The 18,036-nt window shown below is 41.3% G+C and overlaps 1 protein-coding gene across 2 annotated transcripts in view; it reads left to right on the plus strand.

Moving 5' to 3' along the window:
- zmp:0000001167 (protein phosphatase 1 regulatory subunit 12A) overlaps window positions 1-18,036 on the plus strand; it is a 47,111-nt gene that overhangs the window by 3,866 nt on the left and 25,209 nt on the right. For both annotated transcript variants that reach the window (XM_036534724.1, XM_036534725.1), the window contains exons 2-3: window positions 8,446-8,576; window positions 8,961-9,079. In XM_036534724.1, coding sequence (XP_036390617.1) covers window positions 8,446-8,576; window positions 8,961-9,079 — 250 coding nt within the window. The remainder of the gene's footprint in view (window positions 1-8,445; window positions 8,577-8,960; window positions 9,080-18,036) is intronic.

Consider the following 18,036-nt stretch of genomic DNA (forward strand, 5'->3'; position numbering starts at 1 on the left):
GGAAGGAATAGAATCTGTTAATTTGCCTGATCTGTTTGCACCATGAAGAGCACACCAGCTTTTTGTTTATTCTTTGCTGTATTTGAATGCTAATGTGGCTGTTTTTAGATTAATAGCTTGGGATATTCTGCATCAACACTCTCTATATGCATTTGTAAAGGGCTTTGCTGGTGTCATTTATGAAAAAATCAGAATTGTTTGGAATTTTTAATGATGCAAAAGCTGCTTAATCTCATCTCATGAAGTGCCAATTGATGTCATATTTTGTAAGTATGAGCTCCATATGATCATGTCTGAATGGTCATTTAAATATTGCTCACAATTATCAATGCAAAATACAGTACTGCTTTCAGCCACATTGACTGTATTGTGAATGGGCATGTACAAATTAATGGTTACAATAAAGAGAAATAAGGAATATGTGAGGAGCCCGCATTTGAATACTACTCTGTAAGACGTGAATATTGGTTGAGAATATTCTTTGCAATATCTAACATACAGTAGTACAGTAGGTAGCCTAAATGGGTAGGATGGGCTTTGTATTGTTGCCTACTACATGCTGAAACAGTACACTGTTGATTTCTTGTCATGCCATCTCTATGCCTGCCATTTCTAGGTTATATTTTTCTTAATTTAGGGCACATCTTGTTTTCTTTTAAGCTGCTTTATTCATGTGTAACTTTCTCAGTAAAAAGCCTACACATTCTCAAACAACAATGCAGAATGTATGAATAGTAGTAGTCAAATAAAAGTGGTAATTATTATTACAGCTGTCAATAAATATTGATACCCAAGGTAGGATGTGTAGGCAAAGTTAGAACATCAACAATGTTTATACCAATTATTAATCATTTGTCGTTTAGCTGAAGCTCTTATCCACAGCAACTTCATTTCTAATCAAACAAACAAGGAAGATTGGTGTAAGTTGTCTCTCTGCCGTCCGTCATGGAGGGAAGGTGTGCAATTTAAAAATGTATTAAAAAGTGATTTCTTGAGGTTACTGCTTCTTCCAATTTACTGAAAAGATGACTGAGGCTTTAATGAATATTCATTAGCTCATCTACATGCTGTGGCGGCAGCAGTGGGAGACTCCACAAATTAAACTGGTGTATCTGCAAAAATGGTTGAAATGTCCAGGTGCAGATTAATGTACAGGCTGGCCTAGGCTGCAACCTAGGGGCCCCATGTGTGCGAGGGCCCCGGATTGGCCAGACTATTTTTAACCCTTTCGCAGAAACTTATTTTTATGCAATGTAGCGCATGTTGTGTTACATGGTTTATGTTTTCATTAGCATTAAGCTTCTCATAGTTTTCACTTAGCATTCACTAATTATATTACAAATAATATTTTTAATGTTAAATCGCTGTTTCCTCAAAGATAAAATTAGCTAGAATTTTTCCAAGATAGTGTTCTAATCGCACCGGTTTTAGCATAGGCGCTAAACGGCAAATCACACCGGTGTGACCATACGCGCGAAAGGGTTAATTATTTAAATTTAGTTCAGAGAGGAAAAAAAACTTGAGCTCTATTGGCCCATAAGAAACATTTAAAAAATTAAGCAGTTGATTGGGTAGATGTGGCCAGGTTCATAAGGTCAATTTGGTTTTCAAATAATACGTCACTGCTACTGGAAAGCATGGTAGCAAAATGTCAGAAAGAAAATATGGCGGGGCACAAAAACGAAAAGCACTGCAAAGAAGGGCTGAAAGAACACCTACTAAAGAAAATCCCTAAATATTCTGCGCCAATTGGATTTTACCAGCCTTATTAAGGACCTCTCTGTCAGAAAAACAAGGAAGAAAAACTTCAAAGGAAGGACTATGTATTTATGATTGTGCTGCTGTTGCATTATTGCTGTTATATGCTGCTGCTGTGTTTATTGTATTTTTATGGCCTTGTTTTATTCGAGTATTGCACAGCGGTTTGATTTGTGTCTCTAAGGATGTTGTGATTTTGCCGCAGTAAAACAGGGTGTTCTGTACCGCTGCAGATGTTGTACCTGTTGGTTTAGAAAGCTAAAAGCTGCTACCAGCTTGCATATGCACTGTGAATGCCTTTTCTCTGTAGCATTGCTGTTTATAGTAAAGGCTGTCTCAGAGTGAGTGTGTGTGTGTGCGAGCGCGTGCATGTGGGCCGTGTAATATTCCTAGCACGCTTTTACATTAGGGATGGTAAGATTCACCGATTCGCATCGGTGCACCGGCATAAAATTTCACAATGCAATTGCCCCGATTAAAAAAAAAAAAGTGTGCACCGGATACAATTTGAGATGAACTCGGGATGCATCGTTTCTAACATCTTTCCATCAGTAAAATCCGATATATGTATATATAATTATTAGTAGAGGCCCAATGTCTTTATTATTTAGAAATGTGTCCAATAATTTTATATTTAGATTGATTCCTGCTCTCTAAACTGTTTCTCAAACGCGTGTTCTCTCTCTCCACTGCTGTCAGTGGCTAATTCTCGTCAAGTCTCTCGGCGAAGTCTTGCGCGAGTTGGAGGCGTGTCCGGGCGAGTCACAGATTATCATAGAGGAGGAAGAGGTACACGTTCCACCAAATTGCTACAAATCAAATGTTTGGTGACACTTCGGATTTTTCAAGACAGAGGGACAGTTTGACAAGACGCATGCAATTTGCAAAATATGACATGCCACTATAAAGTACACAGGCAGCACAACTAATTCAAGTACTCACCTGAAGGTAGAGAAACAAATATGTTGGAACTTTAGTTAATTTGGGATTTGCTGTCTGCTTAAGAAGAACCAAAGAAATAAAATCAAACTATATGTACCGTATTGAATTGCATAGCATCACGTTCTTTTGCATCGTATCGCATCGTATTAGTTTATCATGGCATTGGTAGGTATAGCTTGTTGAGTTGAGTGTTGAGTGACCAAACTAGTTGCCAACGAATTTAATTGTCGATTAGTTGGTGACATCATCGCGTGTGTTTTTCATGCTGACTCGGAATGCTCAGACATGTAGCCTAAGCTACGTTGCTTTACTGGAGTGAACAATACAGATGGCAACACCTTTAAGACCAAAAACCTCAAAAGTGGCAGCATTTCACTCTTAACCCTTTCAACTTATTTTTTATGCTATGTAGTGCGCGTTACGTTATCCTACATGGTTCGTTATGTTTTCATTAGTGTTATTAAGCTTCTCATAGTTTTCAGTTAGCATTTGCTATATTTTTAATGCTAAATTGCTAAGTTTCCTCAAAACTACAATTAGCCAGAATTTTTCCAATCTAGTTTTCTAATCGCACCAGTTTTAGCATATGGGCTAAATAGCTAATCACACCGGTGTGACTGTACACACAAAAGGGTTAACTCTGCCAAGACTGTTGTGAACTGCAACATTTGCAAACCTGACCTTGCCTGGCATGGGAGCACATCAGTTATGCTCAAGCATCTGAAGAGATGGCACATTGGCTCTCTGGATGATGAAGACTCATCTTGTTGAGTTAGTTAGCTGGCTAGCATAGCTAATGTTAATGTTAAAAGCCATGTTACTTCACGTTATGAGCTGTAACATTTTTTATTTTGAAATACATTTTCTCTTGACCAATAAATTATTAATGACATTGAAGATACAGTGTAGTAAATAATAACCTCTTATTCACAATGACCCTGTTCACATTCCAGATGTGCCCTAACTTTACAATGTTAAACCAGAGCTGGTCTGCTATTTAGAAATTCTCTGCTTAAACGTTGCACCGTTGTCATGGCAATGTTTATGGCTGGAGATATTGTTGCTGCCAAGTGCACAAGTTTAGAGAATTCCAGAGAATTTGATACTTTCTAAATCGTGAAAGATTTGTACAAGTTGTCTATGCATGCGTGCCCAATGTGGGTTGCATTCGAATTAATTTGAACGAGTTATGGGTTTGTTGGATCTCGTAATGCTACCATGGATGGCTTTCTTCAAAGGAAGCAGACTTTTACTCCACAGCAAGCAACTGCCCTCACTGAGTTAGTCCTAGTAACCATTCATTAAAAGACATATTTTTGAATGAAGTTCTCATTTTTATTTTCTTTATTGTTAGTTAGCGTAGGCCTAAAAGAACATCAAACTAAATTTAAAAGAGAGAAATAATAATAAAGAAATAAGAGCCATTGAGTAATTGTGCGATTCATAATCCGAATAGTCGATTATTTGTTCCTATAATCAGTAGATTATTCAACTATCACAATAGTCGTTAGTTGCAGCCCTAGTTTTAGGCAAGGGCTGTCCAAGCAGTAGGCTAATCAACACTAAATTTGTTTAGCTGTTCCTTCATTTGTAAGCATAATGGGCAGCTAAGTAGATAAGTAAATAGTTGTAGTAGGAGTAAAATTGTGGATGTTGTTGAAATGTTTATGCACTGTGGGGAGTAATTAGCGTAGGAAAAAAGCTAGCTAGTTCTATTTACATGTACTTTAATGTAGGGCTGGGTGGTATATCAACTTTTGAAAATATATCAATATACCTTAAAATGAGATATAGAATGAGACAATGCCATTTATATCAATGTAGTTTGATGTTGCGTTACATAACCCGTTTCTTCTGTAAAGCCATAGCAATGTTTGCATCTCTTCTCTCTCACACTCTCCATGCAACCCCGCCCCCACTCTCCTTCTGCATCTGCGTGCAAACCCAGTGTTCTGTCGATTTGTCCTACCTTATCAAACTGTCCTACCACAAGTAGGTTGTGCTACCTTAGAAGCCAAAAAAGGTTGGTAATTCTATTTTACTTAATCAGAAAATGGTTCTAAGCGAATGACATTATTGTTTTCAATAATTCATCCAACAGCAATTTCAAAATGAAATAAATTTTAATAATAGGCATAGCTTACAATTTATTCATCACATAAACGGTGTGTTTTTCGACAGTCTAGTTTATATGCTGACATGTAAATTTGTAGTCTAGTTTGTCCATCAACACACACTAATCAATACCAACGTAAAACTTTAAGTAGCATATTTTGATATTCTAACCTTATCAGAAAAGACCATCAGGATATAACTATAGAATGTTCTGATAGTCTGAATTACCTCATCAGTAAGTGCTACCAACATAAACCTACAGGTAGCGTATTTCAATAGTCTGAAATACCTTATTGGAAAGTGCTACCAACATAAACCTATTTTTATTTAATATAGGCTGTTTGCAAACACACTATTGTTATCCAATAGTTTTATTAGGGGCCAAGCACCAAAGGTGCTGGAACCCTATTGTTTTCGTTACTTTTCTTATTATTATACATCTGCTATGGGAGTCTATGGCAGCCCATAGATCCATTCGTACGCTTTTTATGAAATTTGGCACACTCATAGACAGTCTCAGCTGTCAACTCACCAATTTTGGCGTCAGCAAATCAAGCCCTCGAGCGCCACCATCAGATCAAAGTTCGGCTAACATTTTTGGCCATAACCCCTGACCTTGTTGGAATTTCAAAATTCTTTTTTTCCTAGATACCTTAGGTCAAGCCAAGTCCAACGCACCCATTGCCGTCAAAGTCCGCCATTTTGAATTTTTACAAACTTTGTATGGTACTCTTCCTACAAATTCTGTCCAATCTCCAAATTTGGTACGTATCATCTTGAGACCATGCCTCGCAAAAGTTATCCAAATATTTTGGATATTCCAAAGCATTCGCCCGTAACATGCAAATTAGTTTGACAGCGAAGACACCAAACAGGAAGTGAGGTCATATCTCGGCAATGCTTTTGTGTCTTCACACCACACTAGGCATATGGACTTCCTACACAGTCCTGAGAGTGTCCAAGCAGTTTTGTGTCATTTCACCCCTAGGTGGCGCTATAACTAAAACAATTGAATTTCTGCTCATAACTTTTGTTAAAATTATGATTCTTTTTTTCTTTTGATTCCTTGGGTCATGTCAAGTTGAACAAATGCAAAATGTTCATTTCCATAGTTTTATTCTACTTTTTCTTCCACCAAATTTTGTCCCGCATCTCCTCCCACAGTTTTCAAGATATCGACCCCAAATCAACTGTAACCCATCTGGTCTGACCACAATCGGGTTGCTTGTATACAGCTAAGCCGTACCTGCACTCGTTCTCTGGTTTTTTCATCCCTTTTTTCCTATAGACTCCCATTCATTTTCAAAATCGCCCCCCTCGAACTTCATGGCCTTCCCACTCGCTCACTTTTCACCCCATAGCCACCATACCTATGTTGCCTCGAGACAAATCACCACACACTCATCCAAGACTGTCTTGACCTGCACTCGTCTTTTTTTCATTTTTTTCATCAGTGTTTTTACTCATTTATTCATCCCTCCATCCTGCCATTGACTTCCATTCATTTTTCAAAGCCCTATCACACTGTCACACTTACGTCGTCAGTAAGTGCACCTCATATGCTGGCTCTGGTCATGCCACCCAACACTCACTGAAATCCATACTGACCTGCACTCGTCTTTTACTCGTTTATTCATCTCTCCACTCTCCCATTGATTTCAATTCATTTTTCAACGTCTTACTGCTCAGTCACCTTTCGGCCTACGGTCACAGTACCTCATATGCTGGCACAGGTCATGCCACCCAACGCTCATTGAAACCCATACTGACCCGCACTCGTCTTTTACTTGTTTATTCATCCCTCCATCCTCCCATTCACTTCAGTTCATTTTTCAAAGTCTCACCACTCGGTCAGCATGTGACCAATAGCCACGGGACCTGATATGCTGCTTTGGGTCATGTGACCCAACACTCACCAAAGGTGGGTGTGTCTCTAGCAACCATATTGCTTATCCTAGCAACCACTTAGCAACACTCTATCAACTGCCTAGCACCACCCTAGCAACCACCTAGCAACCACTTAGCAACACCCTGGCAGCCACCCAGCAATGCCCTAGAAATGCCCCAGCGACCATATTGTTTACCCTAGCAACACCATAGCAAATACTTATCCACATCCTAGCGATCGTCTCATATACGTTAGAGCATTTTCGCTGCGGGTCGCAATCACACTATTTTCTTCAGGAAATGCACTTTTCTAGTTTTCATCACCCCTTTCTCTAGGATTCTCTGATGTACCATCTTATTTTCATTCCCCACATCTCTCTCAGCTGTACCCCCTAATTTCTGTCCCCAGCTCGCTAGATCACTCTCAGCTCCCCATGGAGGTGACTTCAGGGATTTGGATGAAGGACAGGAGAAAATCTGCTGGAACAGCTGAAGACACATCATTTGAATGGCTTATTGAAAGCTCTCTTACTATTCTTGAAACCAGTAAGGAGTTTGTAGAAGTGGGCCAATTCATATAGGGGCCAATTCAGACTTAAGGGCACTGACCTTTTTTGTGTGCCTCAGTTGCATGTTTTTCATTTTTTGGGATTCAGACTTATGTTACCACATATCTAGAAACTGACCTGGAAAACCACACTCTCCCACTCAGAGCCTGGTGGCTGATTTTCTGATGCTATTATTTGTCATCATTGCAAAATGCTGCTGTTTCTTTCAGTTTGTTCATTTGGTAAAGTTAGAATCAATTAAGCAGCAAAAGCAAACCAGTTGTAAGAATTACAATATTCAAACTTATTGTTGAATTCTTTATATGTAACACTTGAAATTGTGGTGAAGACATCAGTGTGCCCTAGCTTTCTGCACAGGAGCTAATCGAAAAACATGGACAATGGTGGGTAATAAGTTGGCCATGGTCTTCAACTAGTTATTCAGACTGCTAACTACTTAGCTTGCTAAGATGGTTGTCAGCTCTCCCATGGCACTGTGTGCTTTTTTCATCTGTATTCAATGTAGCATTGCTAGCTGGCTACCTTTTAAATTGAAGTGAATGTCACTATGTCTCAATTGACATGTTGCTCACCCTTTTCAAACTTGCCAGCATTTAAAAGTAATGTATTAGTATAAAATGAAGTAAATTTGTATTTGCTTGCCAGCTAGCTAGTTTTCATATACACATGTTGGCTGTATTCACATTAAATCTTCCCAGGTAAGTCATAGGGCCATTATTGTAAAGATTTAAAAGGAAGAAACTATAAATGCTTGCAGGTTGTGGTGCTTGCACAACATAATGAGATAACTGACACACATGTAGGAAAGTGTTGCTGAAGCAATGGACAGTTTACTAGCTAGCTTCACAAAGTATTGTCACCGTTTTTTGGGGACAGGAGCTTTTGGAGATATGTCACAATGTACTCTGACAGTAAACGGGACCTTGTGGCCAGGATGCTATAACTGCTTTTTCAGCATAAGATAAACTGCAGTGACAAAGTCCAGTTCTTTGGAGAAGAGCTGTGATAAATCAGTGCTTTTTGAATGGAAAGTGGTGGAAACCCTGTCTCTCAGCACCAAAAGATCTAAACGAGGCTGGACATGTCTTTGTGTCTCACTCTCAAGTTCTGCACAAGCTGTCTTGAACATCCCCACTGAGTGTAATGGTATGCATGTTTAACCCCTTGTTTCTAGGCCTGCATTGATGAGAATGTGGAGGTGGTGCAGTTCCTGGTGGAGAGTGGGAGTGACATCAACCGCGGAGACAATGAGGGCTGGACCCCGCTGCATGCTGCGGCCTCCTGTGGATTCTTACAGATCGCCAAGTGCGTATACTCTGTGTTAATGTGTGTCTGTGTGTGTGTGTATGTATGCGTGCGTGTGTGTGTATGTGTATATGTGTGTATGTCCTCTATGAGAGTGTATGTGTTTTAGTGTGCGTGTACTTAGTGTATATGTGGAAGGACTTAGCTTAAGAACATGACGGTGCTTGGGCCCCTGCAGGCCCTAAGGAACTGCTATTGGGTTGGTAAAACAGTGCTCAGGGTAGAGAACGCAGTGGTGTTTGTGCTGGTTAAACACTGTTCAGTGTAGAGTCCACAGTGGTGTTTGTGTGGGTTCAGCCTGCTGTTGTTTGAAGGTCCTGAATGACCTGAGCATGTTCATTGTGAATCGGGGTAGGAACCTTTCTACACATGTCCTTGTTGCAGGTATCTGATTGAGCATGGTGCACAAGTTGGGGCGGTGAACAGTGAGGGGGAGCTGCCACTGGATGTGGCTACAGAGGAGGCCATGGAGAGATTGCTGAAAGATGAGCTGAAGAAGCAGGGTGAGACAACACACCACCAGCTCGCACATACATAATACACACAGAGTATGTACTCAACATACACAATACACAGTGAACACTCTACACAATACACACAGTACATATTTGGCATATACAATACACACATGAACAGTACACACTCAACACACAATACACATACTCCCAGTACACACTCAATGTATACAATACAATACATTTGGTACAAATTCAGTACACACTAAAAATACACACTCTGTACAATACATATATTCTATGTATTATACATTTTTATATTAAAAAAAAAACTAGAAATCACTGGTTCCAGTTTTTGAAATGTCAAAGGCAGGACTTGTAGACAACTTGTGTTTTTTAGACCGTAAGTTGGTAAAAAATTTTCATCGTCAACAAAACACAGGGCACCTAGACCAAAGGTTGTCCTATCTGTCCCTGCCACCACAGAACCAAATGTTCCATTCCTGTCGTTCCTTCTCATCTCAGTAACTTGGCCTAATCAGGAGATGACACAGGAGAAAATCTCCTTCATGATTAGCGGTGTCTTCATAAAGCTATTCTGTGATGCATGTCTATTTGAAACTATAAGGTGTTTTTTCAGAATGGGTATTCCTGAAATGAACCCATGGAAGGTGTTTGGTTAAAGACCTACATGTACTGGTCCATTTGGAGAATTGTTATTGGCTAACTTTCAATGAAGACTTATCATAAATATGCTTTTGTAGGGGACATGCCTATTCTCAGAGAGGGCACCAATGTAGAGAATGTCACTATCCCCTGAGAGGCCCTAGTCACTTGGCATTGTGAGAATCTGCACAAGTCTACCTCTGTTAGAACTCGTGGAGATACAGCTCTTTAAAAAATGTATTTTCAAACGGAGGAGTGAAGTACTCCCGCTTTTCTCAGATATAGTTTTGAATGGGGGTAAAATTAGCATTTTTTTTTAAACTGTCATCACTAAACTGAAGATATGGTTAGAATCTGCAACTTGTCCTTATATACTTTATTAGGACCTTTGACCAAGACACAGCAATGCACAATTTCAAGTTGATCGGACAATTGGTTTTAAAGGAGTTATGACCATTTGTTTGCTGTAGCACCACCTATGGACGGCTTTACACCAAATTTGGTAGGCTTGAGTCTAATGGCCTGGAAATGAGGGATTGTAAGTTTGGTGATGATTGGACATTGCATTCAGGAGTTATAGCTCATTATATCATTAGAGGCCACACCCACCAATTTCATTGGCTTACTGTGGCCACATCTTTTGACATAGCAACTTTCTTTTTATACAATATTTAAATATTATAATATTTAAAGATCTTGGTCTGAAGATGTTGTGTACCAAATTTCATGCAAATCGGAAAACCATCTAGGAGGAGAAAGATTTTAAAGGTTTTATAAAAAATTCAAAATGGCAGAAAATCCAATATGGCACATCATTTTGGTCCCAGAGGCTTTTTTGTTCATCTGGAGCCAGGGAATGAGAAGAAAAAAGAATTTTGATTCTAGCCCAAAAAGTTCAAGAGTTATAGCCCAAACGTGTTGTAGCTTGCTATAGCGTCACCATCTGGCCAATCGGGGTAATTTTTTACCTGAGTAGTGGGTGACCATAGGAACCTATCTACCAAGTTTGGTAGCTCTAGCATCTATAGTTTTTGCTGTGCAAACACTTTTAGGACAGAAAAATAAAAATAATAAATATAGCCGCAAGCGGTGATTACGGGGTCCAAGCACATCAGCGGAACATTGAATGGGTGATGAGAATCAGAATCAGAGTAGACTTTATTGTCATTGCACGGTGGAGGTACAACGAAATTGTGGGTGGTCTGCAACAACAGCGCACTGTGGAACATTTATATAAACACAATACAAATAAGGCACACGACATAGAATATATACAATAAATACAATAAAATACAAATTTAAGAAGAAGACACATTGAAAATAAAGAGAAATATAAAGAAAAACTTGTGCAATCATATGGCCTTTTAAAAACTACTTAAAGTGCACAGTGGAATTGCACAGTTGTATTGAGGTAGAGGGTTGGGGGGGGGGGGGGGGGGGGGGTCAGTGTTTGTTAGCAGTCCGTATGGCACAAGGGAAGAAGCTATTGGTTAGTTTGGTGGTGTTGGACTTGATTGACCTGAAGCGCCGTCCGGAGGGCAACAGGTCAAACAGGTGATAGGCGGGATGTGAGGGGTCTCCTGTGATGGCCTTAATTTTACTGAGGCAGCGGGATCTGGATATGTCGTCCAGGGAGGGCAGAGGGCAGCCGATAATTTTTTGGGCGGTGTTAATAACCCTCCGCACCGCCTTCCTGTCCTCAGCTGTGGAGCCTGCGTACCACACCCCCAAAGAGTATGTTAATATGCTCTCCACAGAGGAGTGATAGAAGGACAGCAGCAGCTTCTTGTCCAGGTTGTTCTTCCTGAGGACACGCAGGAAGTGCATCCGTTGCTGAGCCTTCTTCACTAGGGCCTTGGTGTTGGATGTCCAGGAGAGATCTGCAGAGATGTGGGTGCCCAGAAACCTGAAGGTGGTGACAGTTTCCACACGTTCTCTGTTGATGAGGAGAGGGGCATGGACTTGTCTGTGTTTCCTGAAGTCCTGTTTTCGGAGATGAGCCCAACCACGGTGGTGTCGTCCGCAAACTTAATGATGGCGTTGGTCTGGTGGGATGGAGCACAGTCATAAGTGTACAGTAGGGGGCTCAGCACGCAGCCCTGAGGAGAACCAGTGCTGAGTGTGAGCATGGAGGAGAGGTGGGGGCCAAGTCTGACAGATTGTGGGTGGTTTGTGAGAAAATGTTTAATCCAGGTGCAGGTGGGGAGGGGGATCTGTAGTTTGAACAGTTTGGTAACTAATATGTCCGGGATGATTGTGTTAAACGCTGAGCTGTAATCCACAAAGAGCATCCTCACATAGCTCTTCCGGTTCTCCAGACGACTCGGCACTCTGTGAAGTGTTATGGCGTCCTCCGTAGATCGGTTTGCTCTATAAGCGAACTGGTGGGGGTCGAAGGAGGGAGGGAGGCAGTCTCTGATGTGCTGAGAGACTAGCCACTCAAAACACTTCATGACTACAGACGTGAGGGCTATGGGTCTGTAGTCACTGAGGCTGTCTATGGCAGGTTTTTCAGGAATGGGGATGATGGTGGCGGCCTTCAGACATGAAGGGATGGTGGCATGCGTCAGGGAGAGGTTGAACAGCTTGGTGAGGATCCCTGCCAGCTGGTCTGCGCATGCCTTGATCAGAGTCCCCGGGATGCTGTCAGGTCCAGCAGCTTTCCTGGGGTTCACTGCTCTCAGTGTCCTCCTCACCTCATGCTCCTGGAGAGAGAGGGGGGGTGCTGGAGTTGTGGGGAGGCAGTGTGTGCAGGTGTGTGGTGGTCTCAAAGCGGGCAAAGAAGCTGTTCAGCTCCTCTGCCAGCGTGCTACTGCTGCCGGTTGTCGTTGGGCTCTGGCCTTTGTAGTTGGTTATAGCCTGGATGCCCCTCCACATCTGCCGAGGTTTGTTGTCCATGAGGTAGCCCTCCATCTTTCTCCTGTAGACCTCCTTGGCATGTTGGATGCCTCTTCTCAGGTTGGCTCTGGTAATGCTGTACAGTGAGCTGTCTCCCGTCCTGAAGGCAGAGTTACGAGCTCTGATCAGAGTCTGGACTTCATTCACCATCCATTTTCTATGCAGCTCTTTATGTAGAAAAGCACAGTCTCTGTGTATGCCTCTAGGTCCTGCTGTTCAAAGATGCTCCATTCTGTACAAGCAAAACAGTCCTGTAGCTAAGAGAGAGCATTTTCAGGCCAGGTTCTGATGGTTTGTGTGCTCAGTTTTGTTTGCTTTCTGAGAGGGGTGTAGGCCGGAATGAGGAGCAGAGAGAGATGGTTGGATTGTCCTAGGTGGGGGAGGGGCGTCGCTCTGTAAGCATGGTTAATGTTGGTATAGACACGATCAAGTGTATTTTCAACCCAGAGTAGAACACTTGTATGCTGGTGGAGTTTGGGGAGCAGTCTTTAGGCATGCTTGGTTGAAATCCCCGGCGATTATGTGGACGCCGTCGGGATGAGTCCTCTGTTGTTTGTTAATGATGTGTTGAAGATGTCCGAGTGCCGTGCTAACGTTAGCATCCGGCAGGATATAGACAGCAGTAACGATGACTACAGTTAGCTCCTGTGGCAGATAGAACGGTCTGCACTGGACAGACATGGCCTTTAGGTCCGGTGAGCAGTGGCTGTCTATTATTTTGCTGTTAGAACACCAGCCCTCAAGCACGTAAACACAGAATCACCTCCCCCCCCCCCCCTTGCTCTTACCGGAGGCTTTGTTCCGGTTCCAGATTTGCGAGTGCAGCCAGGATTCCGTCACAATCAACAGACAACACTCACGGATGAGGCAGTTGTAGGCAATCTGTGACTGTAACTCATCCATTTTGTTTGCGAGGGATCTGGCGTTTGTGAGGAAAATAGATGGTAGCAGAGGTTTGTGCGGTTGCTTCCTTAGCTGAGCTAACAGTCCAGCTCTGCATCCTCGCTTTTGCTTCCTCTCTCTGCACCGCCTCCGTTGCCTGCTCGGCCCGGCAACGATCCACAGAGCTCCCGGCGGTCTCGCTATCTCCAGTGGGATGTTATGAGTCCTTGTGAAGGCACTTGTGACTTCAGTGTTAAGCTGAAGTCCAATGCCTATCAATTCCTGACGACTGTAGGTTAAGTTTCCATGACAAAACAAGACAAGCAACAAGTAAAAACACAAAAGAGTGCACTTTAGTAGAGAGCCTTGTGCTGCTGCGTCCGTACGCGCCGCCATTTACCTCAATTTTTTTTGGAATGGCTGACAATGGCTGCCAGTGTTTCTGAGTCATCAACTTGTCCTTGAAGACTTTATCAGGACCCTTGACCAAGATGCATTATCCAAAATTCTAACTTTATTAGGTAACTGGTTTAGGATATGTGGGCATTTCTTTGCTATAGTGCCACCCATTCATTGATTTATACCAAACTTGATCACCTTAAGCCTATTGTCCTATAGATAACAGTTCTCATATAAATGTGACATATAATGTAAATGTTAAATAGGTCACTATTTTGCCATTGTGAAATGCATGTATTATATGCAAGAATTTTTGCCTTTAGAATAGAGTTTTTCAACAGAGGCAATTCTGGGGGGCGTTGTGAACGAGGTAGCTGAAAAGGGGGCGCTTATAAATGGGGGCCATTAGTGACAGTTATTCACAACTTTTAAGCCGTCAGTACAAATAATGTTCATTTGAATTTGAAATAAAAGTTATTCTCATGTCTTTGTGCGAATGATTAGGCTATGTAAGAGATTTTTCAGTGCTTTTATTTTGAAAGGTCATACTGGAAGAGATGGTGCTGAGTTACGCGGTTTTGGCTGATGAATGAAGAAGTTAATAAAGCTTGTCGATCGGTTCAGATCTCCCGTCTCCTTGTTTAATTAATTATTATTAAAAGTATAGGCTTACAACAGAAGGCTCAGTTACAATTATAATATTTTCATGCTGCCGGTGCTCTGACTTCTCATACACTACCGGCAAATGATCTCCATAGCAACGCCTATAAACTTCTGACGGCTCTGACAGAAGTCCAGTTTCGCGGGTTAAGATTCCATGACCAATCAAAATGCACACAGGTACAATTACGTAGGCTATTAGCTAAAACTGTAATATCAAAACACAATCAAACAACATCAACAACATGGCAGAAAACAAGAAAAAAGCCTCCGCTTCTTAATTCAGTTCAGTTCAGATTTCTCAATCCAGTTTTTCTAATTCAGTTAATTTCAGCCTACTTTTGTCGTTCTTTAGGTTCAGTGAACTGGTCTTCGGTCTTCAATAAATGACCTTTGGAAACTTCGGATATAAGTTAAAGACAGTGCGAAGGGACTGCTGCTTTTTCATTGGCCAGGCAATTAGTTTCTGTTGTTCACGTGTTGATTCGTAGTCTTGGAAAAAAGCTTTTGTGTGTTTGTCCAAGTAGTTTTCTTCTGTTATTCCCGTTTTATTTGTTCGTGATCTTGAAACAAAGTTTTGTGTGTTGTCCTGAATTTGTTTGAATTTTCAAATACATATCTTTACAAGTATTTTTTCAATCAATTCCCAAAGTGTTGTTGTTGTTATTAAAAGACAGTATTTCGTCCCTACTTCATATTCCAAAACATTAACCATTTCGAGGCCTTCTTTCAATACCTGAATACATCACTCCAAGGTGGCTAGTGTTTTCAACATTTGACTTAAAATTTGACCAAAAGCAGTTCTCCATGAATGAGTGTAATAATATGAGTCTGTCTCTGTGTGTGTGTGTGTGTGTGTGTGTGTGTGTGTGTGTGTGTGTGTGTATGGTGGGGGGGCTCTTGATGAGGTCAGGGGGCGTTTGTTTAAAAAAGGTTGAGAAACTACTGCTTTAGAAGAAGCCAAATGGTTTTAACCATCGCATGATCAATTGAAAGTTGGCCTGAGTCTAGGTGTCTGGGTCAATAAATGTTCATCTGGGTGTAGCCGTCTGGAATGTAGCAAAGTGTAGTTTTTGACTGGGGGAGTGGTGGAAAGTGAGTTTGCCATGTAATTTTCATACAGATTGCTATTTGACAAATCCAAAACAATCCTGCAAAGTTCCATGATGATAGTCATAGTTGAGTCAGTTTAAGTGCTGCTGAAATTTGATTGGCTGATGGGTGCCATCTTGTTTGCGCTATCAACTTGTCCTTAAAGACTTTATGAGGACCTTTGACCAAGACACAGCATTCAACATTTCAAGTTGATCAGACAATTCCTTTAGGAGTTATGACCATTTGTTTGCTATAGCGCCACCTATGGACGAATTTACACCAGATTTGGTAGGCTTGAATCTTATGGGCTGTAGATGAGGGATCTTAAGTTTGGTGATGATTGGCCATTGGATTCAGGAGTTATAGCTCATTATATCATTAGAGGCCACACCCACCAATTTCATTGGCTTACTGTGGCCACATCTTTTGACATAGCAACTTTCTTTTTATACAATATTTAAATATTATAATATTTAAAGATCTTGGTCTGAAGATGTTGTGTACCAAATTTCATGCAATCGGAAAACCATTAGGAGGAGAAAGATTTTAAAGGTTTTATAAAAAATTCAAAATGGCAGAAAATCCAATATGGCACATCATTTTGGTCCCAGAGGCTTTTTTGTTCATCTGGAGCCAGGGAATGAGAAGAAAAAAGAATTTTGATTCTAGCCCAAAAAGTTCAAGAGTTATAGCCCAAACGTGTTGTTGCTGTGTACCAAATTTCGTGCAAATTGGATGCACCGTCTAGAAGGAGATAGATTTTCAAGCTTTTACAAAAAATTCAAAATGGGTTAAAATGAGTTAAATGGGTTAAATGTCCCTTGGAACACGCGACTAATGTTTACATTCTAGAATGATGCGTGACTATTCTTTAACAGCAAGCAGTAATGTTAAAATGTTGCCATTAGCAGGGCTTTATGTGAGAGCGGTGTTGAAACCCTATTTTTTTAGCTTTTTTTTGTTGTTCCAGCATCCTATTGAAACCTGCCTCTGCTAACTGTCTGACAGATGCTGGAAAACCTTTCTGTTGCGGTATGTTCCATCTAGTTTGTCTTGAACGAACTTTTCCGACCGCAAACAAGAACAATGCTGTTTCCGCCTGCAACCAATTTGATCTGTTTGTCTTTTCTGGACATTTTATTGTTTTAAGTTAGCTAGCTTGCTAGGTACCTTTAACATCTGAATATTGCCCGTTTTGGTTAGTAGTAGTTACAATGTAAACACACGTGTACTGTAATGATATGACGAAGAAGTTGTGTGATTAGACAACAAAAACGTGATGCAAAGTCCATTGTTCACTTTAGCCCCGTTTCACACTGGCACCTTTTAGCCCCATGTTTAGTTGATTTTCAGGGGATAACCCCACAGACTCGGGGCTAACCCTGCTCCGGAGCAGGGCCAGCAAGCCCTAGGCTAAAGTCGAGGTTAGCCCACTTTCTAATGTGCCAGGATTGTGCCAGTATGAAAGCTTTCTTAGCCTGGGGCTAACAGCTCCCTTAGCCTGGGCTAAGAAAGTTCTAAGAATGCTTTTAGCCCTGGGCTAAGTGCAGTGTGAAAAGCCTATAATAAATATAGCTGCAAGCAGCTATGAAGGGGCCAAGCACCTCAGGGCCACCAGGTAGACAACTAATGAGAACAACCCCTGACCAAGACACCAATCCAACACAGGCTGAACAGACACATTGACACCCACTCTTACACTCACACCTATGTGCAATATAGCATGTCCAATTGACCTGAATGTGTTTGGACTGTGGTAGAAAAACCAGAATACCCAGAGGAAAGCCACATGAACACAGGGACAAGGTACAAACTGAATGCAGACGTACCCCGAACTTGGAAACCTCCATATTGTTAGGCAGTAGTGCTACCCATTTGCACACCACACTGCCCCCCACTACATATATGTCAAGCTTAAAACATAGCGAGTGCCATAAAATGCAGTGTGCCTTCTTGGGACATTGCAATGAGAAGTGCCAACGCTGTTGGAGGAGTGCAATTTTTGTGTATTTGAAAAAATCCAAAATCATGGGAAAAATGTCAGAGAACATACCATATTAGCTGAATATAATAAAATGTCCCTGATTAGAAAAGGACCCCTCATTTTTAACACCTTTTTTGGCAAAGGACTTTTGAAGATCAATCTTATTTATTTAAAGAAATAATTTCGTTTGATACCACCAGGCTTCTAAATAGCTTCATACCCCAGGCTGTGAAGATCATGAACACCCTTGCCCCCCCCCCCTCCACCTCACTGAACCATTAATCCCTCCATAGGAGGAGACAGACACTATTCTGCACTAGTGCAATCCATTTCATGCACCTGGCACGTTTTGTACAGACAAAAAAAGATCATCTATTGACAGTACATGCTGCTATTCCCCTCCAACTATACCATAACGACA

The sequence above is a fragment of the Megalops cyprinoides genome, chromosome 8 (assembly GCF_013368585.1).
Source record: "Megalops cyprinoides isolate fMegCyp1 chromosome 8, fMegCyp1.pri, whole genome shotgun sequence".
Taxonomy (NCBI): Eukaryota; Metazoa; Chordata; class Actinopteri; order Elopiformes; family Megalopidae; genus Megalops; species Megalops cyprinoides.